Here is a 26,602-nt window from a genome sequence, read left to right as displayed (position 1 = left end):
TGACAGTGAGAGGGAAGGGCCAAGTGATGGCAGCAGGCACTGCGGGGTGCCCTGTTGCTGAAGCATCAGCAGAAGGGGGAGGAAGAGCGCCCCTACCCTACCTCACCAGGTGCTTCCGTTTACAGTTGAAATGGTAGATTCGCATATCTAGGCTGTTCAAAACAGATTAAACATTTTCCAATAGTTGAATCATGCTTCAGTTTTAATATTTAATTAAAATTAAATATAATCAATAATTCAGATCATCAGTCTCACTAGCCACATTTCAAAGACTCAATATTTGTATTTGGTGAGTGGCTACTATACTGGATGGTGTAAGTCTCGGACACTGGAAAATTACTGATCATCGTAATTTATGGCTAACCAGACCAAGCGAAGACCATGCAACCATGACTTCAGACCTTTTCTCCAGCTTGCTTGGTTCTCTGTTCATTATACTAGAATGTGCTCAGCTGCTCAGTGATGTCTGACTCTTTGTGACCCCATGGACTGTAATCCGCCAGGCTCCTCTGTCCATGGAATGGTCCAGGCAAAATACTGGAGTGAGCTGCCATTTCCTGCAGTATACTAGAATACCTGCTCTTCAGTCTCATTTTAGAAGAGCTTTATTAGCAAGGTCCGTTTAAGCCAGGCACTGTATTTGAGGCTCTCAGAGGTTTCTCCAAAGGGTATTAATTAAGATGGAAGAAGCTTACTTCACTCAGTGAATGTCACTCCTTGTTCAGTGAAAAGATAGACTCCGAGCATCACACACACTCAGAAATCAACGTGAGTCTCGCCTACGTTGAAACTTACTGATCAGCATGAGTATGCTGACAGAGAATAGAACTGGTCACTCTTTCTGAGTCCCAGATTTAATTTGGTATTTAAAACCAGTATTTATCACCAATGAATGTTAAAATTGGAAGAATTTAAATGTTTAGGTTTTTTTTGGAGGTAAGAACTCTGCTGGGAAAAAGATGTATCTTAAGAATTGAAAGGAATTCTAAAAAAAAATATAAAGAGGAAATATTTTTAAAATGAAAATTTTGCAAATGAAAATAAATATTTATATCAAAGGAAGAGTTTTCTTGGATTTGGCTAATCAGACCTTATGTATCTTGGTTCCAGAGTAGTTTTGTAGAAAAACTTTGAATGTATTTAAAGCTGTTAACATTTATTTTAAAATAATTTACTCACATTAAATTTGTCCTGTAGGAATATAGTGTTCTTATAGTTGCAAAAATATAATTTTTTGCTAATATATGTAGAAACAGATTTATAATTAAATCATTGGTTAACATTTGCTATATAGTATAACATATACTGTAGTTGGGTTTCCCAGGTGGTGCAGTAGTAAAGGAACTTCTTGCTAATACAGAAAACATAAGGGACACAGGTTCGATCCCTGGGTTGGAAAGATCCCCTTCATTCCAGTATTCTTGCCCGGAGAAGATTATGGACAGATGAGCCTGGTGGGCTACAGTCCCTGGGGTCGCAAAGAGTCGGACACAGCTGAGGCACTGAGCACGTGCTGTAGTTGGCGTAGTTTCGCAAATTCGTGATATTTACCTCTGATGTGTTGCACTATTACTCTATTAACGTATTGTCTGGAATTATCACCTGTTTTTTATGGTCCGTTCCGTCGCTCAGTCGTGTCCGACTCTATGCGACCCCGTGGACTGTAGCCTACCAGGCTTCTCCGTCCATGGGATTCTCCAGGCAAGAATACTGGAGTGGGTTACCGTTTCCTTCTCCAGGGGTTTTTTATGGTAGTTATTCCTAATTTATATGTGTAATATTTTTTTCTGTATCATTGACTTTATCCTGTTTGAGCTTCTTGAACCTGTAAATTGCTGTCTTTTTTTTTTTGATGTCTTATTAGTTATGGGAAACTTTTAGGCATTATTTCTTCAAGTATGTATGTGTTTCTTTTTTTTTAAGACTGATTACAACTTATTAGACACCCTCACTCCATCCTTTGCCCATGATGATTTCTCCTTGTAGCATTCTTAGAAGTATCTATTGATATGTTTTCGAGGTCAGTAAATTTCTCTTCAGGTGTTTCTAATCTGTGGTTAGATCCCTCTTTGAGCTTTTAAAAACATCAACTTTATTGAATTCTAACATAAAATTAGTTTGATATAATGGAATAAAATGCATCCATTTTAAGTATGTGTATTGATGAGTTTTGACAAATGTATAGGCCCATGTAATCAATACTGTAATTTTGTAGAACATTTTTATCACTCTGAAAAGTTCTCTGGTATCTGTTTGCAGTCAATTTTCTCTTCCCCCTCTACCATCCCTAGAGAACAGTTGATCTGTTTTCTGTCACAGTAGATTAGCTTTCTATTCTAGAAATAGGTTCTTTGCTGTGTGGCTTCTTTTGCTGAGCATGTTTTAGAGATTCCATCCCTCCAGTATGTTGTTGTTGCTTAGTCCCTAGGTCATATCCAGCTCATTGTGACCCCGTGGACTGCAGCACTCCAGGCCTCCCTGTCCTTCACCATCTCCCGGCGCTTGCTCACACTCAGATCCAGTGAGTCGGTGATGCCACCCAGCCACCGCATCCCCTGTTGCCTCTTCTCCTCCTGTCCGCATTCTTCCCCACCATTAGGGTCTTTTCCAATGAGTTGGCTTTTCCCATATGGCCAAAGTTTTGGAGCTTCAGCATCAGTCCTTCCAATGAATATTCAGGGTTGATTTCCTTTAGGATTGGCTGGTTTGATCTCCTTACTGTCCAAGGAACTCTCAAGAGTCCTCTAGCACCACAGTTTGAAAGCATCAATTCTTTGGCACTCAGCCTTCTTTATGGTCCAACTCTCACATCTGTACGTGACTACTGGAAAAACCATAGTTTTGACTATACAGACCTGGCAAAGTGTAAGTCAATAGTTTATTTCTTTTAATTGCTAAGTAGAGTTTTTTTGTATGGATATGCTAAATTTTGCTTATCCTTTCACCTGTTGATGAATATTGAGATGTTTTTCATTTTTTTGCTGTTCTAAACATGCAGTATTCATCTGCAAGTCTTTTGTATGGCCATATTTCTTTTCCTCTTGGATAAATATCTAAAAGTAGGATGTTAGCATGTAAGAGTAGTGTGTATTTCCCTTTGTAAGTAATTGCCAAGTTGATTTCCAAGTAGTTATGTACCACTTTATATGCCCACCAGCAATGTAAAAGAGTTCCAGTTCAGTATATTCTCACTAATACTTAATACCGTTAATAATAAAAGATGGATTACTGCCCATCTTTTACATTTGCATTTTTCTTTTGAATGATGATGTAGAGCATCTTTTCGCGTACTAGTGGTTTGTGTATCTTTTTGTCTTATGCATTGAAGATTACAGCTAGTTAAAATTTGGTTCCATAGTATTTTGCTTTAAAATTTAAAAATTTTTAATTTGCTGAAAAATCTAATAAACTTAATGCTTTGTCTGATTTAATATTAGAAACTCAGTCAAATGAGTATCTCTGTACCCTTAAGAAAGTAAGATGATATTGAAATACTTGTAAAACATTTCAACATAAATATAGCTTCTTTTAAAACTAAATATCTGTTCATTGTGATGAATAGTTTTAGATCCTTAATGTAGCTCTAAAATTCACATAACAAGGAATTTGCCATCGTTTAATAGGTGAATTTCTGCCATTAAAAGTGAAAACTATACAAAATGGTTTTTCATAATTTATATAAAAGCCTTGCTGCATTTTTAGCTTGGAAAATTCACATTGCTTCTATTTCTTCCATCTTCTTAAATCAGTTATTAATGCCTGTACTTAAATATAATTTACCATTATAGCTTTTCATTGTTTTTCTAGGAATTTGATGAGACTTTTTTGCATATATATAAAAATTTTTTTTTGTTGTTTGGAAGAATTAAAATCGTATGAATACTTTATTAGTTCTGAGGAATTAAATGAGTCCATTTCTATCTCTGCTTCATTGGTCACCGGCTGAAAGCTTGCTCTCTGAATCTGGTTTACTATAGTTGAACATTTGTCCCAGAAATAGGAAAATCACATGTCCTTCTTGCCATAGCTCTTTTGAGAATGTCATTTTGAATATTGGGATCTTACCTTAGTTTTAACTCCCTGTTATTATGTATGCTAGCTGCTATATTTTGTCCACTCTTCTAATTTCCGAAGGAGATAAATGAATTTGAGATGTACAGCCTAGTCACTTGGGATTTGAGGTTTGATAATGCCCTAATTGGTTAAAGATATTGTAAAGAGATTTTGAATGTCTCCAGTAGTCTCAGATTTACATACTGAATATAATTCAGATCTTAGTTTTCTGTTTTTCCTTCAAACCTTATTTTGTGTATTGATTGTGTATTTGGGGGACTTTCTTCAGACATATGTGCTACTTTTGAAGAAGAATCTATTACAAAATGAATTTCTTATTGTATTATTTATCTGTAGTCATATTTTATTATTCCTTTTGGTAGCATGGAACTTTGAAAGCAAATTTTGAAGCCTTTAGCATTTAGAGTCCTACTTGTCACCACTTCAAGTACAGACTGACATTCTTGAAAGGCATGGTTGTTATCTTTGCCCTATGTATGTGCTGTTCTTCTGGTATTAGAAAATAGTGCCACACAAATCTTCATGGAGAATAATGTGAAACAGAAATTTGACTTGAGCAACTGCTCAAGTTGACTTTTTGTATGTACCCTACAACTTTCATTGATCTATAGTCTCAACTTTTAGTTTTGTTTTTGTTAGATAGTGTTAGGATAAATAAATCTTTCTTTTTTTCTTTGACTTAAAGCAAGGGAGGAAAAAGGTCTATTTGAGGCAATTCTTTTTTAAGATTTTAGATATTAATGCTTAGACTGTAAATCTAAAAGCATCATCAGGGATTTGATACCATTCTGAACAAAGAAAAGTTAGTCCCTCATTAGTGTCCAACTCTTTGCAACCCCATGGACTGTAACCCCTCAGGCTCCTCTGTCCATGGAATTCTCCAGGCAAGAATACTGGAGTAGGTAGCTATTCCCTTCTCCTGGGAATCTTCCCTAACCTAGGGATTGAACCTCAGTCTTCTGCATTGCAGGTGGATTCTTTACCGTCTAAGCCACCAGGGAAGCTGAGACCATTCTCGATACCTAGAAATCATCTACTTAGGGCTTCCCTGGTGGTTCAGACGGTAAAGAATCCGTCTGCAATGTGGGAGACCTGGGTTCGATCCCTGGGTTGGGAAGATCCCCTGGAGGAGGGCATGGCAACCCACTCCAGTATTCTTGCCTGGAGAATCCCATGGACAGAGGAGCCATGGGGGGGTCCGCATGGGGTCCATCGGGTCACTAAAAGTCGGACACGACTGAGTGACTAAAAACAGCACAGTCCAGCTCCTTCACTTTGTAGACCTGGTAATTGTCTTAAGTTGTATTCCTCAAGCTGTGATTAGGGACCAGTTTTTTTCCTTCCTCAATGAATGGCAGGCCAATAATTTTGTAAACTACAATAAAGACAAAGTACTGGAAAAAGTAATTTTTACATGACATACACAGTTTTAAATGCTTCTTACTTTTTGTGGTTATCTCAGTGTCGATTACGGAGAGTTCTGGGACTAGAACAGTCCATAGACCACACTTGGTCTGTCCCTGCCCACACTTTATCTGTTACTGCCCAAAGTCAAGGTTGGCAAACTGACTATGGGCCATACTCACCCCTTGTTTTTGGTATGTACTTTAAGCTTAGAATTGTTTTTCTATTTTAAGTGCTTTCTTAAAGTTCACCATAATAGTAAATTTTCTTATACATGAAAATTATACAAAATTCAAATTTTAGTGAAGTTTTATTGGAACAGAGCCACACGCATCCTGTAAGTATTGTCTGTGACTGCTTTCCCTCCATCATGATGGACTGAGCCAAGGCTGAGTAGTTGGGGCAGAGACCATGTGATCTATAAAGCCTAATATATTTTCTCTCCGGGCCTTTACAGAGAAAGTTAAAATCTGAAGGTTTGGCTCTAGGACACAGCATAGAATTAATAGTTAGTGCTAGAATTGAGAGTACAAATAAATTTTAAAATGGGCTTTAAATGTTATTATTAGCTGATACGTATTGTCATTCTCAGTGCTTAGTACTTTTGCTGCCATTTTCTGTTCTCATTTAATCTCCTCAGTGCTGTCCTTTTCTAAAAACTTAGGTAAGTTTAGATTTTTTTCTGGTCCAGTTATAGGTACTTGTATTGCTCCTAAAGCTCTTAACTCTACTCAGTATTGTGAGTTTTTTACTCATATCTATCTGGTCAGTTTAAATGGTTTGATATTTGAATTTTGTTATCAGCATCCAGCTTTTTCCCTATTGCTACATAACTCTGCAGTGATATTTCTGTGTGTTCAAGTCCAGTGAATGAAATACATATGACTCAAAAATGTTAAGAAAGCAGATATTTCTAGTGAAAAGATTAATCCTTTAAAAGTGAGCTAAAACAAAACAAAACTGCAGCTAGACTATAATGGCAGATTTCTGTTGCAGATAGCAAAGATATAACAGCTAAGGTTGAGGCTTTAGGTGACTTTTGGAGGATCAATAAGGCTTTCAGTGTTTTGCTTCTGCCACTCATTAAACTGCAGAGTCAAAGCTCCCATCATATTATCGTCAAGGCTTGTTAAACTAGCATATTTCTTTACATCTTGTTTATTTTTTTTTTATGTTTCAATCCATTCTCCCAAATTATCCCACCCTCGCCCTCTCCCACAGAGTCCAAAAGACTGCTCCACACATCCAAGTTTACATCTTGTTTAAAGCATGTTCTTAAGTTCTCATGCAATTTAAAAACAAAACAAAACAGCTTTTCATGGTAGCTGTTATTTCTTTGTTTTCCTACCCTTTGCATGTGATCACTCAAAAACTAGAGTAGTAACTGTCATCTTTACATTTGATACATGAGCCTGCTTCATGATATAGACCCATTACAAGCCAAATCTTCATGTTGGGATTTCTTCTTGGAATAAAAAATTACATAATTGCAGTGAAAGCTTATTCATTATATTATGAAAGAATAAATGCAGTTTGATATTATGGTACTAGCTATTTTGTACTACTTAGCTCTTGTCACTTTATAAACATACGGAAATGAATTATGTTCATTGCTTTCAATCAAGAATGAAATATTATAGACAGTCTTGACAAAATCTCACTGTATCTTTTCAAGCCATGGTTAGTTGTTATTACCCCAAATCTCAAAGTACCCAAGGTTTAGTGCAAGAGATGCTGGTGTACATTGTTCTAGCAGCTGCCTCTCAATCTAGATAAGGCTGTTCCTTTGTACCTTATAATAAAGCCATTGACTAAGTGGCTGTGCATTAAAGGGAGAGGAAAAGCCTTATAAACAGCAGGATTTATTACTTAGTAATATATGAGGATTGCGTTCCCAATATTCCAAAAGATTATATGTACTTTAGCATGAGACTATTAATGAATGAAAATCTGGGACACATGAGTCATTAATGTCTTTAACCATTTATTTGAATTGAATATTTCTGCTTTGTTTTAAATTTATCCTATAGAATGTTGGTAAATGGTAACAGCTCCTGTTCTCTCCAGGAGTACACAAAATCTTGTGTTAAATTTGAACTGTTAGAATAACTTGTGATTGAACATCCCTATACACATACATACCAGATGTATTTGAAATCTTTTGAATTAACAAACAGTGTTCTTTCTTTTGGAAGCCTATACTTCTCAAAATTCTCTGTAGCTACTTTTTTACCCATAATAGCATGTGTAACATTCATTCCTCAGTATATATTATAGTGATCAAATTTCTGATTCTAAAAATTTTTGACGGCTAGAATTATTGTGGAAGGCAGTTGTTTTCTGCAGCTTGGCTGCAAGGAACCCGAGTTGCATGTATTGCTGTGTCTGTAAACTTCCTGGAAGCCAGTCAGTGTGTTCTGGTCTGTTTCCACATATGTAAGCGGTGAGCACTAAAAGGCTTACCCAGTATTACAACCGTTCTGAGGCGAGGAAGCGGTGGGAAGTTCAGCAGTGAAACAGAAGCAGCAACAAGCAGCCACAGTGGTAGGAAAGACAGGGCAGGCTCACCGTGAGCGGATTTCCCAGTGCGAGGCAGCGAGCACACAGCTCCCCATCCTGCCGCCGAAGGAGGCAAACCCAAACTGTCTGTGGCAAGATTTCTCTAGTTTCATGTTTATGATGTTCAGTCACGTGATAATACTGTACCACAAGTTGCCAACTTCGCTGTACTCTAGACAGGAGCCTTTGCTGCAGTGCTTTTTTTCCTCCTTTCTTGCTTTTTCTTCCTTTCCTTTTTTTTCTTGAAAGAGAAAAAAAATCGTGCAATGTATGTTTATGCCTACACCATGCCGAGGCGACACTTACCAGTAAATAATCTTTGTATCCCTGAGGTAAGATACTGTTTCTGCTTTCCCTGCACAGTGCTGCTGCAGCACGGAGCTGATCCAAACATTCGGAACACCGATGGGAAGTCAGCCCTGGACCTGGCAGATCCTTCAGCCAAAGCCGTCCTTACAGGTAAGGAGACAGAGCTGCCCAATTATCCTGTCTACTAGCTGTTAGATCTATCAGCTTGCTTGTATAAAACCTTTATGCTCTGAATTTTATTTTGTTTTTTCCTACTCATAAAAGCTCAAGAAATATATGCCATTACCTCTACTTTATTATTGATTTGTTATATTAACTGTTAACCTTAATTGCTATACTGTCACAGCAGAAGCAATAGGATTGCTTATTCTGCTTAGAACGTCTGAGAATTACAGCATGACATGAAAGCATAATTATTCATATTTTAGACTTTCTTTTTTTATGGTTTAGACCCTCATTTCCTGCACTTCGTCTTCTCAGTTAAATCTTGTGGAGACCTTCACTATGGAGCAAGCAAGGGCATTTCTGTTACTTTATAAAAGTCGCTTTGATCAGGAAGACAACCTGCTGCCTCATTGCTTAGGTCAATAATTAAATAAAATATGGTGCTGCTCCTCCCTTGCCACTCTATTTATATTTTTGATCATTTCTTCTCCCCATGATAACTAAGTCAGTACTTTTTAACTGAGGCCATGCATTGCCTTTTTACTTCAGATAATAAAAATTGGGGCTTAAGTATTGGTTTTAGTAAGGCAGATGTCAAGAGCAGCAAAGAAGGAATGCTGGAATAGAAAGGCTCTCAATGACAACATAGGAAATAATGCTATGAGTGATGTGATATTGAGCAACCATTTTCATTGATCTTCATTCGCAAAATGCTGCGTTGGGTCTATTTTTGTTTTTATTCTTAGCATCTGAGTTCTGCTGCCTTTGCCTTTTACTTAACTGACCTTTGTAATTTGGAGCCTCTTAGTCACTGCAGTGCTAACAGTATTGTTTTAGGTTGCATGAAAGTAAATGACTTTTAGCTTCCTTTGAAATTTGTCCAAGCTTGAGAAAAATAAATCTTGTATTCACTTTTAAATTTAGAGTCCATTTTTAACAAAGTCCCTGACATGAATGAAAAATATCTATATACAGAAAGGTTTAAAAATATGTGGACTTTTGCTTATTTACTCTGCACAGAAAGACAACTTCTCAGTGTTAATACAATCTCTGCTAAACCTGAGTTATCTGATTTATCTAAATTAATAAAAGGTTAGGTGATTCGGTTGCTGAATCAAGATAACATACACTAGAGGGATGAAGCTATTTTAAACCAGAGTAGATAAGAAGAAATTTAAATGTAATTATGAAGTTTTAAATAATGAAATGAAAGTCCCTAGCCTGAGGTCTGCTGTTTAGGTTCCACAGCCTTTCAGTTTTTCCATTTAACAAAGCCCTGGGCAATAGTTGCAGCCTTGAAATGGTCTCTGACCAAAGGAGAAATGCCATTCACAGCAAGAGAGGGATGTTGTCAAAGCTGACCGAGACCCTCTCTGCCTATGTCCTCCCTCTGACCTTTCCTTCCCTTCAACCCTCAATGCCTGCCTGGTCCATGTGCTAGGTTTATTCATTTGTTCGTTTACTGCAGCACTGCTTAGATCAACTTTCACTGTTTTTAAAAGACAAAGTTTGAATATGTTCTTAACAACAAGAAGCTATCTTCTAACTGGAAATGAATTTCATGGGAGATTATATTGCCTGTTGTTAGTATGGGAAAGAAATTTGGCAGAATAACTCATAGTCCCCAAAGATTTCCTGAAGGGCTATACCATGTCTGTTAAACTTCACTTGAAAAGCATCTAGCCTGTATTTTGCTTAGTAGGAAAGTATTAAATTCTTCTTGGTTGTAATACTGAGCTCATTAATTGTTTTTTTCAAGAATATGCTCTCTTGGAAATGATATACAACTTTTCAGGTATGATTTATAAGAAAAACATTCTAGTGGAAAATGTTTATGGAAAATATAAGCTAATGATATTTACACATTTGTGTTATATAATGCAATGAAATATATTCTAAAATGTGTTTCTGCCCATGCAGGTTCTCTTCTAAGCAGTTCTTTCTGGTGGAAGTAATATTTCCAAAGTTAAATTTAAAAGATTGAGCACTGATAAAAAGAGAATCTTTTGAAAGGAAAACCTTAATTTAGAGTTATTAGAGATTATTCTGGATGATGTGTCATTATTTTTATGCCAGATATAGTTGTAGTACCATTACTTACCTTGAGGGTGAAGTTTCTGTTCTTAATTTTTTTCCTATTTGGGAATTTAATTGCCAAAGATGACTTTCCGGTGTTTTTTATGTTACTGCTTTTGTGCATTAGCCAAAATTGTGTATAGGTATATGTATAATCTTTAAAAGAAATTAGCAAAGTTAAAATCCCTTTTACTGAATATTTTAAATATGTAAATGACTAATACCCTCTTCTGTATAAAGAATGCATGGGTTTTTACAGAGCTGTATAAAACAACAACATACTTCTGATTTTACAGCTAAGGGACCCCAGCATATAGCCATCTGCTTTGGATAGTCACTTAGGTATTTTTAAGAGAATAATTAATTGGAGAAACTAATTAGGCTCTTTGTTGCATTATTATGTTAAGTGACTGATATGCTTAGAAGAGATCTTGAGGGTGTTTTGTTTTTGGTTTATAAGTCTGAAGTTCTGGGCAGTCAACTGAAGGACTTGGATATGGTTTTGTTTTTTTGTTTGTTTGTTTTTTAGGAAACAAGGATAGGAAAAGTTTAAACAAGCCTGTGTAAATTTCATTGAGGAGCAGTTTCAGTGTGTTAAGATGATGAATTTTTTAAAACTTATTTATTTTGGCCTTTGTTCCTAGGTATATAAATATATTCATTTAGAAATTGGGGAAAATAGGAAAAGTACAAAAAAGAAAAAAATTGCTCATTATTCTGCCACCTAGAGAGAACATTTTGGTATATTTTATTTATAACCTCTTTTTCTTAGCACACACACCCCACATTCTTCTTTTTAATCAAATCAGCCTTATACATTATATATTGCTTAATAATCTTTCTCAAAAATTGAGTTATATGAATATTCCCAGAAGGTGCTAAGTATTATTCCGCAACATGAATTTATAAAGACTTCATGGTATCCTTCTATGGATACATGTTAGTTTTTTGAGCTAATCCTCTAGTGTTTACCATTTAGGTAGGTTGTTTTCATCCTTTATTCTTTCTTATGAATTTAGAGTTATTTTATCAATTCCATTGGCATTATCTTCTTTACCATGTTCAGTTTTATCATCCACACACATCTCTATTTCTGAATGAAATAGAGAATTTGGTGAATGGGACTTCCTTTTTAAAGGACTGCACTGTATGTGGTGTTATTTTGAGAGTGCTACATGTAAATTGAAGGTGGGTGACAAAGGGAGTATTCATTGAAGAGGATAAAGATGTAGGAGTGTTGGTTAATCATGTAAAGGGGATTCGGTGGGGCAGAGTGGGAAGTTGGGTCATAACACGAAGTGACAGCAGATTGAGGCTGAGAGTTTGGAAAAGGCTAGATGGCCAAAGGAGAGTTATGGCTGGCAGAAGCAAGGATGACAGGGATATAACGGTGAGTTTAGGTGGTCACGGGGTTGCCAAGGTAGTTTGTCCCAGAAGTTTCCTAGTAGATTTAGGGGTAGGGGAATAAGGAAGAGGGATATATTTGCACCAGGGTGTCTCAAGAATAATCTGGATTCATTGCACTTCTGAGGAAAGTCTGTGCTTGATGGGCTGGCTTTTGGCTCCCTTTTTAGAAGGAATCAGCTGTGGCTCAGTCTGAAGGCAACATTGAGGGGTCTTAATGTTTAGCTTGCTGAGCCTGGTGTGCTAAATCAACAAAATTTATCTGGAATCCTGTCTCTTTTTTGTGTTGTTGTTATTCTACTCCACTGCTTCCTCCTGCTTTTCAGATAAAATGAAAACCTTCAGCGTGATCAGTGAATACTTAAAATGGTCTGAATCCTGTACATTTGATTGCTAGGTTTTAGTTAAGCAAAAATTTAGGATTCCTTTCTTTTTCTCACATTTCAAAACTAACCTATCAGTAGTTCAGGTCTACCATACTTTCAAATCCCCCAGCCAACCATTTCTTACCAGCTTCACTACCTTAGCCTTAGTACATGCTTTTCGTCGTCTTTCTTTCCTGACAGCAGTAGCTTCGTAATGGGTCTCTCTGCCTCCACTATAGCTGGAGTGAGTTTTCTAAAGCATAAATCAGTGCTATGATTAGAAAAATAATTAATATGTTCTCATTACCACTGAATAAAATCTAGACTCCAACCATAGCCTTCCGTGGTCTGACCCCTGCCTTGCACATCTCTGATCTTGTCTTCTTCTGTGTTCTCCCTTGAGCTCTCTGCTTCAGCTGCAGCGGGATGCTTGCTGTTGCTCAAACAGACGAAGCCCATTTTGGTGTCTGGACCAACACATGCACTTTACTAAAACTGGAACACTGGCCCAGAGCTTCACATGGGTCATCAGTCAAATCTCCACTCAGTATTTTCTCCTCAGGGAAGGCTTCCTGTCCTCAATCCCGTTAGCTTACTTTAGTTCCCTTATGGATTTATTATTGTATTTTCTTTACAGTGTCTGAAATTGCATTAGTTTGTTGTCATTATTTTTTTGCCCCCATGGAACGAAAGCTTCACAAGAATTTGGGCTGTTGTCTGTTTTGCTCACTGCATTGTGTCCAGGACTTGGATGAGTATGTGAAACTATTGAATAAACAATTACATCTAGGGTCTGATTCTTAAATTTTCTGCTTCTTAAAAATTATTTTGAATTGCTAATAGTCATGTACACCTCTTAAAACAAAGTGCATTAAAATTTTTTCTGTTTTTTTAATCACTCTATACCTGATGGGTAAGATACGTACTGAGCATTTTATCAACAGAATTCTTGGATAGCTCCATTGATTGAGAATATTTCAGTTCTGGAAAGATCAAACTTCCTGCAGCTGTCACATCAGAATTCCAGATGTCAAGCCAGGGCCTCATTTTTACTCTTCTTTGGTCGTTGTTCTGTTAATTGACTGTTTTGCACATCACCTGTACCCCGGTGTAGCCTATTGCCTTTCATGTGTAGTACATTTTTACTATGTCTCCCATGATTGAAGACAAGATTTACCTGATTAATATTGCCTGCAAGATTTATCATTGTATTATTATAAAAAGTTAATTATTTGGATAATAATTAAAATAATAAATTAATAATACATTGATTTATCCAACATTATAAATGTCCTTCTTAAGTCTTTGCTCTCTAGGCAGTAGGCTTGAATTCAGCATTCATATGAAATATAAAGACTACAATATTTAGAATCTATAAGGAAAGATCTAATAATCAAAATATTTGAGCTATTCATAGTTAAAAGGCAACTCAAGTAATGTAAGTATGTAAGCCTTATATGAGTTATAGGCCGTTACACATAAATATGAATTTCCCAGGTGGCTCAATAGTAAAGAATCTGCCTGTCAGTGCAGGAGACATAGGAGGTGCAAGTTCAGTCCTTGGGTCTGGAAGATCCTTTGGAGAAGGAGATGGCAACCCACTCTAGTATTCTTGCCTGGGAATTCTATGGACAGAGGAGCCTAGCAGGCTACAGTCCGTGGGGTTGCAGGAGTCAGACACGACTTGATGACTAAACAACACAACAACAGATATAAGTACACGGAGTGGAAGAGAAGAGAAACCTTCTGTTTGGATAACCAGGAATTCTGGTATTTCACTCTCTTCCTGTCAGCCTTTTGTGTAATTCAAGCCAGCAGGCCTGCATCATTAAAACCAGCATGATCTTTCAGCTTATCAAAAATCACCCATTTGTGAAGCGTAATAACTTGTTAGTGTGTACTCTGAGAGCAACTGTCATTTTCCACAGTAAGCTGTAGCCACCTTATAGTGTTTTCACTGCATTTTATATTAATACCTCAACTGCAACCAAATTGCTATTTTAAATGGTTCTTTTAAAAAATTCTTATAATAATTACTGTTAACATTTGCTTTCTTAAATAGCACATGGGACATTAGAATTCATTAATACTTTAGTATTATAAGGGTTAATAACTCTATTCTTTGCAATTGTTATTAAACTTTTATTTTGACATAATTGTAAATTCGTATGCAATTGTAAGAAATAATACAGGGAGGTTCCCGGTACCCTCTGCTTTGCTTTCACTTAGTGAAACAGTAATGTCGGTGAAACCGTGGTATGGTATCACAGCATTGATGCACTCAAGATGCAAAACATTTCCATCACCAGAGAGACTCTTCTGTAGTTTTCCCTACTTGTGATGCCTTTATCTATTTTGGTATTAGGGTAATGCTGGCTTCATAGAATGAATTAGGAAGTGTTCTATACTTTGGCCACCTGATGTGAAGAGCCAACTCATTGGAGAAGACCCCGATGCTGGGAAAGATTGAGGGCAAGAGAAGAAGGGGGTGACAAGATGAGATAGTTGGATGGCATCATTGACTCTATGGAAATGAGTTTGAGCAAACTCTGGGAGATAGTGAAGGGCAGGGAAGTCTGGCGAACTACAGTCCATGGGGTTGCAAGAAGTCGACATGACTGAGCGACTGAGCAACAGCTGCCTGCTTTTATATTCTGGATGAGACTGTTTTCTGAAAGAGTTGTTTTGTGTTTTTTTTTTTTTTTAATAAATGTTTGGTTGAATTCACCAGTGAAACCATCTGGGCTTGGTACTTTCTCTTTTGGAAGAGTACTATTAATTCTTTATCTCTAATTGGTACAGTGTTAACTAGGTTTTGCATTTGTTCCTTGTGTGAGTTCAGTAGCTTCTGCCTTTCAAGGAATTTCATCTGAGCTGTCAGATTTCTGTGTATAGAGTTAGATGTAGTTTTCCTTTGTTAGATAATTTTTAATGTCTTTAAGATATATATGTTATCCTCTGTTTCGTTCCTGTTAATAGGTAATTTGTGCTTTCTCTTTTTGTTTTCTAATTCTCCATTGAATTTGTTACAACATTGCTTCTGTTTTATGGGGTTTTTTGTTTGTTTGGCAACAAGGCATGTGGGCTCTTAGCCTTCCCCACCAAGGATTGAACCTACAACCACTGAATTGGAAGGCAAAGTCTTAACCACTGGACCACCTGGGAAGTCCCTGTGTTTTCTGTTATTAATGTTGCTTAGAAGTTTGTTAAGTTTTTTGACCTTTTTCAAAGAAGCTAGTCATTTTTTCATTGATTTTCTTTCTCTTTATATAGATTTCTGTTCTTATGTTTGTAATTTCCTTCTGCTTATTTTGGGCTTAACTGTTTTTCTAGGTTCTTGAGGTATTTAGAAAACTGATTTGCAATTTTTCACCTTTTCTAATGTGCCATAAATGTCCCTCTAAGTACTACTACTGTGACTGTGTCCCACAAATTTTGTATTTTCATTTTCATTCAGTTCAATGTGTTAGTTTTTAATTCCCTAAGACTTTCTCTTTAGCCCACAGCTATTTAGTAGATGTATGTTGCTCAGAATCTTAAGTGTTTGGAGATTTTTTATTATCTTTTTAATATACCTTCTAGTTTAATTCCATTGTAATTGGACAACACTTGTTATGTTTTCAGTTCTTCTCATTAAAAAAATTTTGTTTTATGGCCTAGAATGTGGTCTGTTTTGGTATATGTTCAATGGGCATGTAAAAAAAAGTGTTCTGATTGTTGTTGGATGAAGTATTCTATAAATGTCTGTTCCATCCTGTTGGTTGATGGTGTTGTTGAGTTCTTCTCTATCCTTGCTGATTTTTTTCCCCGCGTGGCCTTGATTGGCATCATAGGAAGAAAGGAGCAGTGACTTCATTACTATTGGGCTACAGTGAAAATCTGTAGAAGTTTGTTGTCTCCACCAACATTGTGGTGAGAGGTGCTAATTTTTACCTGGAAAAGATGAAATCTTAGTTCCTAATGAGCTTGCAAATTTAGGCTCATCCGAAGGGCTTTGCTTTGTGAGTAGGGGTAGAGCTACAGGTTTTTTGTTTGTTTTGAGGTGTGATTTTCTATTTGCTTATTTATTTTTTTGGTTTTTCTTTTTATAGTATTTGACTGGAAGAGGCAGTTATTGTCTAAAGATTTACTGTCATGTTAGACTGTACCTGTCTTGGTCCTTTGGCTTGAGAGAATAGATTTTTGTTTGTCTGGACCTATTGGCATTTTCTGAGTGGCTAGCTTCTTTAATCCTTAAAGTCTGTATCAGTTCAATCACTCAGACATGCAATGCCCATGGACATGCAGTGCCCATTGACTGCAGCACACCAGGCCTCCCTGTCCATCACCAGCTCCCAGAGATTGCTCAAATTCATGTCCATTGAGTCAGTGATGCTATCCAACCATCTCATCCTCTGTCATCTCCTTCTCCTCCTGCCTTCAGTCTTTCCCAGCATCAGGGTCTTTTCCAGTGAGTCAACTTTTCACATCAGGTGGCCAAAGTGTTGGAGCTTCACCTTCAGCATCAGTCCTTCCAATGAATATTCAGGACTGATTTCCTTCAGGATTGACTTGTTTGATCTCCTTGCTGTCTAAGAAACTCTCAAGATTCTTCTCCAACACCACAGTTCAAAACCATTGATTCTTCAGCCCTTAGCTTGCTTATGTCCAACTCTCACATCCATACGTGACTACTGGAGAAAACATAGCTTTGACTCGACAGATCTTTGTCAGTAATGTGTCAGCTTTTTAATATGCTGTCTAGGTTGGTCACAGTTTTTCTTCCAGGGAGCAAGTTTAATGGCTGCAGTCTCCATCTGCAGTGGTTTTGGAGCCCAAGAAAATAAAGTCTCTCACTGTTTCCATTGTTTCCCCATCTATTTGCCATGAAGTAATGGGACCGGATGCCATGATGTTCATTTTTTGAATGTTGAGTTTTAAGCCAGCTTTTTCTCTCTCCTCTTTCACTTTCATCAAGAGGCTCTTTAGTTCTTCTTCACTTTCTGCCATAAGGGTGGTGTCATCTGCATATCTGAGGTTACTGATATTTCTCTGGCAATCCTGATTCCAGCTTGTGCTTCTTCCAGCCCGGCATTTCACATGATGTCAGTATACAACCTTGTTGTACTACTTTCCCAATTTTGAGCCAGTTGTTCCATGTCTGGTTCTAACTGTTGCTTCTTAATCTACACACATATTTCTCAGGAGGCAGGTAAGGTGGTCTGATATTCCCATCTCTTTAAGAATTTTCCAGTTTGTTGTGATCCACACAGTCAAAGGCTTTGGGCTAGTCAATAAAACAGAAATAGATGTTTTTCTGGAACTCTCTTGCTTTTCCTGTGATCCAGAAGATGTTGGCAATTCTTCTGCCCTTTGTACATCCAGCTTAAACATCTTGAAGTTCTCAGTTCATGTACTGTTGAAGCCTAGCTTGGAGAATTTTGAGCGTTATTTTGCTAGCTTGTGAAATGAGTGCAATTGTGCGGTAGTTTGAACATTCTTTGGCCTAAACAAGTTTTCCCAACTTGTTTTCCACTGTTGAGTTTTCCAAAGGCATTTTCACAGCATCCTCTTTTAGGATTTGAAATAGCATAGCTGGAATTCAGTCACCGCCACTAGCTTTGTTCATAGTGGTGCTTCTTAAGGCCCACTTGACTTCGCATTCCAGGATGTCTGGCTCTAGATGAGTGATCACACCATCATGGTTATCTGGGTCATTAAGATCTTTTTTGTATAGTTCTTCTGTGTATTCTTGCCACCTTTTCTTAGTATCTGTTCTGCTTTTTTCTAGTTTCTTTTCTGCTTCTGTTAGGTCCATACTGTTTCTGTCCTTTATTGTGCCCATTTTTGCATGAAATTTTCCTTTAGTATCTAATTTTCTTGAAGAGATCTTTAGTCTTTCCCATTCTGTTGTTTTCCGCTGTTTCTTTTCACTGATCACCGAGGAAGGCTTTATTATCTCTCCTTGCTATTCTTTGGAACTCTGCTTTCAGATGGATCTATCTTTTCTCCTCTGCTTTTCATGTCTCTTCTCAGCTATTTGTAAGGCCTCCTCAGACAACCATTTTGCCTTTTTGCATATTTGCAAAGTCTGGATATATGGGACAAAAAGGACTTGGGAACTCACCACCATGTCTTTCCTTGGGTTCCAAGGTCCTTAACCAGTATGCTTTCTTCTATCATTGAATTTTCTCATGTATATTTTATATATGATGTCTAGGCTTTTAAAGGTGTACTTAGTGGGAAAGGTATGGAAAAGTACATATACTCCATTTTCCTAGAAGTAGAAGCCTTGAAACTTTTTTGATTGGTTCTTATAGTATTTGGAATCAGTCTATTCTCATATATATACTCTGAATATTTAAGCATTGAGTGTAACCGCATGAACAGTAGGGACAGTTTGGATGGCATGCTTACTTTTCTAAAGCTGTCTGCTGATCAGAAACCTAAATTTAAACAGCTGTGGGTTATGAGGGGTGTGACTGGACTCTCAGTTCTGTCACACAGTGCTGCAGAGAACGTAACTGTGTGGTGTGTTTGCTTTTTTAGCTGAATCAAAAGCAAAATTATGAGTTTACAGTTGAAATAATTGTGACCAGAAGTAACAGTTATCAACAACTTGCTGCTTTATCTCAGTTGGTAACTGGTAGATAAGCCCATCTTCCATGGTCTTCTTTCTGTGCTGTTCATTATTTCCATTTATTCTTTGACTCAGCCCTAAGGTTGGAATAGCCCAGCAGCCAGTGTTTTCCTAGTTGGTCTAATGTAGGAGAATTATTTTTCTGAAACTTTAAACAGTCATTGAACACATGGTGTGAGGTTTTATTATTTAAAAAATGAGGTGTCCCTGAGTGGAATAAAGGGAGTAATTGGTAATTATTTCAGATCAGAGAGGCTCCATAATTAAAGTAAGTTAGTGTTGGAGAGTGTCCTAGTAGAATTTTTGTAGAAAACCATCTTTTCCTGCTGTACTCCAGCTTTGTCAGTGTGCCTGCCTAACATTACTCATTCATAAGGCTGAGGAAGCTGGAGCAGGTTATGATGATGCAAAAAATATAAGTTGACCTAAAACAAAAACCTCCCCTTTGAACATATACCCACTTTTATGCCTGATGTTTTCTAGCAGAGTTTGCCTTACACCTACATTTTCACACCTTCCAGCATGCTGTATAAGCAGATGTCAAGAAGGAACATGTGCTAGCTGGTAAGAAGAGGCGAATGAGTTGTGTATACCCTTTTACTTAGGGAGCAGTTTAGCCAAGCTTTGGACTGGGAAGGTGTTGATGACTTAGGAGACAGTGCTTTTCTTAACCCTTTCCCCTCTTTACAGAGGAAAAGGCATCACAAGCTGCAGGTTCATGGCCATGCTGTTAGACTGCGGCATTACACCAGGCCCTCAGTCAAGAATGGGGTAAAAAGAGCAATTTCAAACAAACCCTGAATTCCTTCCATTAAGCTGCTTTGCAGTAATGTGATATAGTAATTATGAAACTATTTTAGGTGTACTGTAAGATTGAGTCAGTGTGTTAGGAGTAAATGAGTTAGGAGTTCTTTGGGGGAAAAAATGATTGATTTTAGGACTAGATTGGGGAAGGTATTATGAACCTGGAATATCTTAATATGCTGGAAAGTAAGGAAGTGCTCAGACAATAGCACAGGCAGGTCTAAAGGACACAGGGGCCTGTCAAAAGGACATCTTGAAGGGGCTCCCACTGAGCAAATCTAGGACAATTTGACCATCAAAATAAGTGAGAGTAAAGGATTATAACCCATTAGGTAACATAGGAAGAGCTGTGTTCATCCAGTGATCGTAAATGAGTGGAGAGAGTTCCTCCCACTGCTCGAACGCCCATTGATAAATGTGGATTGAACTGTTGGGACTGGAAAATCCGCATTTGCAGCCACGGTGGCAGACTGGCTGGGACAGGAATCCTTAATGGATGCTAAATTTCAAGGACCAGATTCGATGAGGAGCAGGATATTTGTGTGATTCTGAGCAGGGCTGCCAATAGATTGATTATTGCTGCTACTGCTAAGTCACTTCAGTCGTGTCCGACTCTGTGTGACCCCATAGACGGAAGCCCACCAGGCTCCCCCGTCACTTGGGGGAAAACAGTAACTATACAATAGAGAAATCTGACAGTACACTTGTTGAGGAAGCAAAATTAACATAATCAGTGAGAGTCAGATAAGCCTTGAGTGCTGGCAGATGTAATACCTGAGAAGGACACAGCATCTCTCATGTTATATTCTAGCCAGGGATGTATAACTAAATCTCCCCAGGAGACATTAGACGAATACAAATTTAGGTGCATTCTACAGAATAATTGGCCAGTAGTTTTCAAAAAATGTCAATGTCAGGAAAGACAAAGGCCGAGGAATTATTTCAAATTAAAAGAGATTAAAGAGACATGGCGACTGAATGCAAAATAGATGACCCTGGACTGGAGGGGAAGTGCCGTAAAGAACATTACTGGAACTGTAACAAAGTTCGAATGTGTGCTCTCTGTTAAGTGAAAATGTGGTACCAGTGTTAAATTTCCTGACTTTAATTACTGTACAGTGCTTACATAAGAAAATATCCATGTTTTTAGGAAATAAACAGGGAAGTAATAAAAGACAAAGAGACATGATGTATTGCAAGTTTCTGAAATAGTTTAGAAAAATTACTTATTGCTTCTGTGTACCTCCATAGACAGAGAAGGCAATGGCAACCACTCCAGTACTCTTGCCTAGAAAATCCCATGGATGGAGGAACCTGGCGGGCTGCAGTCCTCCGTGGGGTCACTAAGGGTCGGACACGACTGAGCGACTTCACTTTCACTTTTCACTTTCACACATTGGAGAAGGAAATGGCAACCCACTCCAGTGTTCTTGCCTGGAGAATCGCAGAGACGGGGGAGCCTGGTGGGCTTCCGTCTATGGGGTCACACGGAGTCGGACACGACTGAAGTGACTTAGCAGCAGCAGCAGCAGCAGCCTACATAGAGATATAGAAGAGAGAGAGAGGATATAAAAAACATGGACAAAATATTAAAAATTGGCGAGAGGCAATTCCCTCGTGGCTCAGATAGTAAAGCGTCTGCCTGCAATGCAGGAGACCCAGGTTCGATCCCTGGGTCAGGAAGATCCCCTGGAGAAGGAAATGGCAACCCACTCCAGTATTCTTGCATGGAAAATTCCATGGACAGAGGAGCCTGGTGGGCTATAGGCCATGGGATCACAAAGAGTCGGACATGACTGAGCAACTTCACTTTCAAAGGAATTCTCTGTACCTATTTTGCAGTTTTTCTCTGTGTTTGAAATTATTTCAAATGAAAAGATCTTAAAAATTAGTATTCCAGCACACACACAGACACACACAGAAAGTGACAATTTTGTTAATAAATTATATGGTCACCCTGTACTATTTTTTTGTACTTTTCATCCTCAGTTTCATTTTTTTTCATTACTAGCGTTTAGGAAAAGCTTAAGCTTTTTTTTTTTTTTTTCTTTATATTTTAACTTTAACTGCCTTGGTGTCCTTTTCTATTTGTTACTACCTCAAAATTAAATGCTTGTTTCTTTTCTGTGAATAAAGGTTTCTTTGCCTTGTTTTAGATTGAAGCCATCTTAAGGTCGTTGTTACAACTGTTAACTTTCCTTGTTTTCTGTCTTGTTCTGAAGAAAACTCTTTGGCATTAGATTTGTTGAGATTGTTTTGAAACAAATATTATTTGTACCCATTTGTCTATTTTTTTTTTTTCTCTCCTCAAGAACACAATAAATTCATTGTTCCTACTTGGGCAGCAGTATATTCCCTTTGGTTCTTTGAGGATACGTGGCCATAGTGGGCCCAAGGTTGATACTATTTCCTGAGAAGCTTTTTAATCATATGAGCCTTCTCGTGCTTCTGTGAAAGGAGCAGTGTTTTCTTTTCTCAGGGAAAGGATAAGGTTTAGTTCCAGTGTCAGTAACTTAAGAATATCTACTGAATTCAGGAAAGTGTGTATTTGGGACTTCCCTGGTGATCCGGTGGCTAAGAGTCTGCCCACAGTCCCAATGCAGGGGGCCTGGGTTCGACCCCTGGTCAGGGAACTAGATCCCACATGCTGCAACTAAGACCTGGTGCAGCCAAAAAAAAAAAGCCTGCGTTTGATCATCAGCCTCTGACAGTTTGAGAATTGCTAGACTTTTTTCGCTGTGGATATTGAAAGTCATCTGAAATGATACCCTGACAGGGCATGGAGAGAAATACAGTGAATCATATACTCAAGTCTTTCTAAATGAAAGTGGAAAATATAATTTGAAATAACTACAAGTATTGTTTTTTATATGTGGGGATTTCTTTTAAAAGTAGTTATTAGGCACTTAATTAAACAGGAAATCAGTACTAGATAAGGAGTGCTTGACTATCCTTTGATTTGTGGATTATCAGAATTTCGCCATCCCCAGTTTGTATCATGTTTCTTTTCTTTCTGAAGCAGAGGAACATTCCATGTATCAAATTTTATTTATGTTTTTTTCCCTAACAGTTTTTCTTTGTGGGGAAAAATTCATTGCTCTTTATAATTCTGGTTATATGTATTTGGCTTCAGTGTTTGGAAATGGGCCCCAGGTGAGTGAAGAAGAATCCTTCTTTCTTTATTGATGTTCTAATCTTGCCACATGTTGTTTTTCTATTATTCTATTATCCTCCATTGTACTGAAGATGAATGACATTTTGCTTATGACAGGACATAAAAATGACTCTGATTTTTAAGAAGTTATTAGAATGCCAGTGGCAATAACAGATGGACATGGGAGAGGATCCTTTCCTCCAGAAGAGCAGCTGATTTTGTGAACTTGTCTGCAAAATAAGTCTTCTTTTTTTAAAACCTAATAAGAGAAAATAAAATAACTGCTTGCCTATACTCTTTGTAAAACAAAAACATGCCAGGTAATAATGTTAATGATGATTTGTAGAAGAAAAGGCTAGCCATGAAGTAGAAGGAAAAGAAGTTCAGTTAAGAATGGAAGTAATCTTTATACCAGAAGTTTACGATATTACTCATTCCTTTTTCTTAAGGATATGTTTTTATACTTACCCTTCTTCATATTTTAATTCTTAACTTGACCCTAAAGGACTAGAACTTCATAGAAAATTCTTGGATCCTTTATATTTCCCTATATTCATCTTAATTATGACTTTTCAATGTCAGTGTTACTTTCTCTTTTATTAAAAGTACATTTTGGGTCAAGTTCAGTTCAGTTGCTCAGTCGTGTCCGACTTTGTGACCCCATGGATCGCAGCACGCCAGGCTTCCCTGTCCATCACCAACTCCTGGAGCTTACTCAAACTCACATCCATTGAGTCAGTGATCCCATCCAACCATTTCATCCTCTGTCGTCCCTGTCTCCTCCACCTTTAACCTTTCCCAGCATCAGGGTCTTTTCTAATGGGTCAGTTCTTCGCATCACGTGGCCAGAGTATTGGAATTTCAACTTCAACATCAGTCCTTCCAGTGAATATTTAGGACTAATTTCCTTTAGGATGGACTGGTTGGATCTCCTTGAAGTCCAAGGGACTTTCAAGAGTCTTCTCCAACACCACAGTTCAAAAGCATCAAAGCTTCGGCACTCAGCTTTTTTTATAGTTTAACTTTCACATCCATACATGACTATTGAAAAACCATAGTTTTGACTAGACAGACCTTTGTTGGGAAAGTAATGTCTCTGCTTTTTAATATGCTGTCTAGGTTGGTCATAGCTTTGCTTCCAGGGAGCAAGCATATTTTAATCTCATGGCTGCTGTCACCATCTCCAGTGATTTTGGAGCCCAAAAAAATAAAGTCTCTTACTATTTCCATTTTTTCCCTATCTACTTGCCATGAAGTGATGAGACCAGATGCCATGATCTTCATGTTTTGAATGTTGAGTTTTAAGCCACCTTTTCCGCTCTCCCTCTTCACTTTCATTAAGAGAGAGGCTCTTTAGTTCTTCTTCACTTTCTGCCATAAGGGTGGTGTCATCTGTGTATCTGCTGCTGCTGCTAAGTCACTTCAGTCATGTCCGACTCTGTGTGACCCCATAGATGGCAGCCCACCAGGCTCCTCCATCCGTGGGATTTTCCAGGCAAGAGTACTGGAGTGGGTTGCCATTACAAGTCCCTATGCTTAGAATCTTTCATTCGTTTTCCCTTAAGACACTCATGTATACATTATGTCTTCTAGTAAACTATATAAAGCTTGATGTCCAACAGAAGAAAGATCAAGAGCAGTGGAAGATGTGCTTTTTATGTACTCAGCAAAGGATGATTGCAACAAAGCATTGTGGACCTCTGTAAATCTTTCCCGCTGTATCTGAACTCCTTAGCTGAAAACTACTTTTACAGGGAATATATCAAAATTTTGATATTCTTTGATCTTGATCATCCCAAGGTTAGCCTTACTTACCCTTACATACACGGCTATACTAGTTGGGAAGATCCCCTGGAGGAGGGCATTGCAACCCATTCCAGTGTTCTTGCCTGGAGAATCCCCATGAAGAGAGGAGTCTGGCAGGCTACAATCCATGGGTTCGCAAAGAGACAGACATGACTGAGCAACTAAGCACATACTATTGGAATTATTTATTAGAGAATTGTTCTCCCCTTGAACATTTTTAGTTAGACTGTAATATTGGAAAGTAAATAGATCACTGTCTGCCTCCACTGAATTCAAGAATCTGTTGGTTAATTGGATGGCAATGATCGAGAAGTAAATTGGGCATAGGAAGAGTTTCCAAAGAGAAGTTTACCATTTTTTTAACTTGTAAATTTGTGCTCAGCTAAATGTTACAATAATTTTTTCATTATCAATTAATTAAGTGTTCCTTTTGAGAAAGAAAATAGAACTTTATAAATGGGAACTGTTTTAATACATCTGGGCCTCAGATAAAAACAAGGTCATGGTACACATACAGTATAGCAGACATCTTCATCTGGTTAATATGAATGACAGCTCTCTTTTTACCCAGCCATAAAATAATTGCCCAGCATTTTCTAATAACATATAGTCTAGAAGAAACCTTTGCTTCCTTAAACCCTCTCCCAATACTCTCAACTCAGCTCAAAAGCTGTAATGGAGTCTTAACACCCTCTTACTGAGGTGCCTGCTGTCCTCTCAGTTCAGTTCAGTTCAGTTCAGTCGCTCAGTCGTGTCCGACTCTCCGCGACCCCATGAATTACAGCACGCCAGGCCTCCCTGTCCATCACCAACTCCCGGAGTACACTCAAACTCATGTCCACAGAGTCGGTGATGCCATCCAGCCATCTCATTCTCCGTCGTCCCCTTCTCCTCCCGCCCCCAACCTTTCCCAGCATCAGAGTCTTTTCTAGTGAGTCAACTCATCGCATGAGGTGGCCAAAGTATTGCAGTTTCAGCTTTAGCATGAGTCCCTCCAGTGAACATCCAGGATTGATCTCCTTTAAAATGGACTGGTTGGATCTCCTTGCAGTATAAGGGACTCCAACACCACAGTTCAAAAGCATCGATTCTTCGGCGATCAGCTTTCTTCACAGTCCAACTCTCACATCCATACATGACCACGGGAAAAACCATTGCCTTGACTAGACGGACCTTGGTTGGCAAAGTAATGTCTCTGCTTTTTAATATACTATCAAGGTTGGTCATAACTTTCCTTCCAAGGAGCAAGCGTCTTTTAATTTCATGGCTGCAGTCACCATCTGCAGTGATTTTGGAGCCCAAAAAAATAAAGTCTGACACTGTTTCCACTGTTTTTCCATCTATTTCCCATGAAGTGATGGGACCAGATGCCATGATCTTTGTTTTCTGCATGTTGAGCTTCAAGCCCCCTTTTCACTCTCCTCTTTCACTTTCATCAAGAGGCTTTTGAGTTCCTCTTCACTTTCTGCCATAAGGGTGGTGTCATCTGCATATCTGAGGTTATTGATATTTCTCCCAGCAATCTTGATTCCAGCTTGTGCTTCTTCCAGCCCAGCGTTCCTCATGATGTACTCTGCATATAAGTTAAATAAGCAAGGTGACAATATACAACCTTGACGTACTCCTTTTCCTATTTGGAACCAGTCTGTTGTTCCATGTCCAGTTCTGACTGTTGCTTCCTGACCTGCATACAGGTTTCTCAAGAGGCAGGTCAGGTGGTCTGGGATTCCCATCTCTTTCAGAATGTTCCACAGTTTATTGTGATCGACACAGTCAAAGGCTTTGGCATAGTCATTGAAGCAGAAATAGATGTTTTTCTGAAACTCTCTTGCTTTCTCCATGATCCAGCGGATGTTGGCAATT

At 38.0% G+C, this 26,602-nt stretch overlaps 1 protein-coding gene across 2 annotated transcripts in view; it reads left to right on the top strand.

The window, feature by feature from the left end:
* The window catches only part of TNKS (tankyrase), a 159,249-nt gene that overhangs the window by 33,462 nt on the left and 99,185 nt on the right, over positions 1-26,602 (top strand). For both annotated transcript variants that reach the window (XM_055416540.2, XM_055416541.2), the window contains exon 3: positions 8,401-8,496. In XM_055416540.2, the coding sequence (XP_055272515.1) occupies positions 8,401-8,496 (96 nt within the window). The remainder of the gene's footprint in view (positions 1-8,400; positions 8,497-26,602) is intronic.

Source organism: Moschus berezovskii, chromosome 26, assembly GCF_049115385.1.
Source record: "Moschus berezovskii isolate FMDL1 chromosome 26, NW_MosBer_1.0, whole genome shotgun sequence".
Taxonomy (NCBI): domain Eukaryota; kingdom Metazoa; phylum Chordata; class Mammalia; order Artiodactyla; family Moschidae; genus Moschus; species Moschus berezovskii.
Note: the sequence above shows the minus strand (reverse complement) of the source record. Positions and strands in the feature narration are given on the sequence as shown.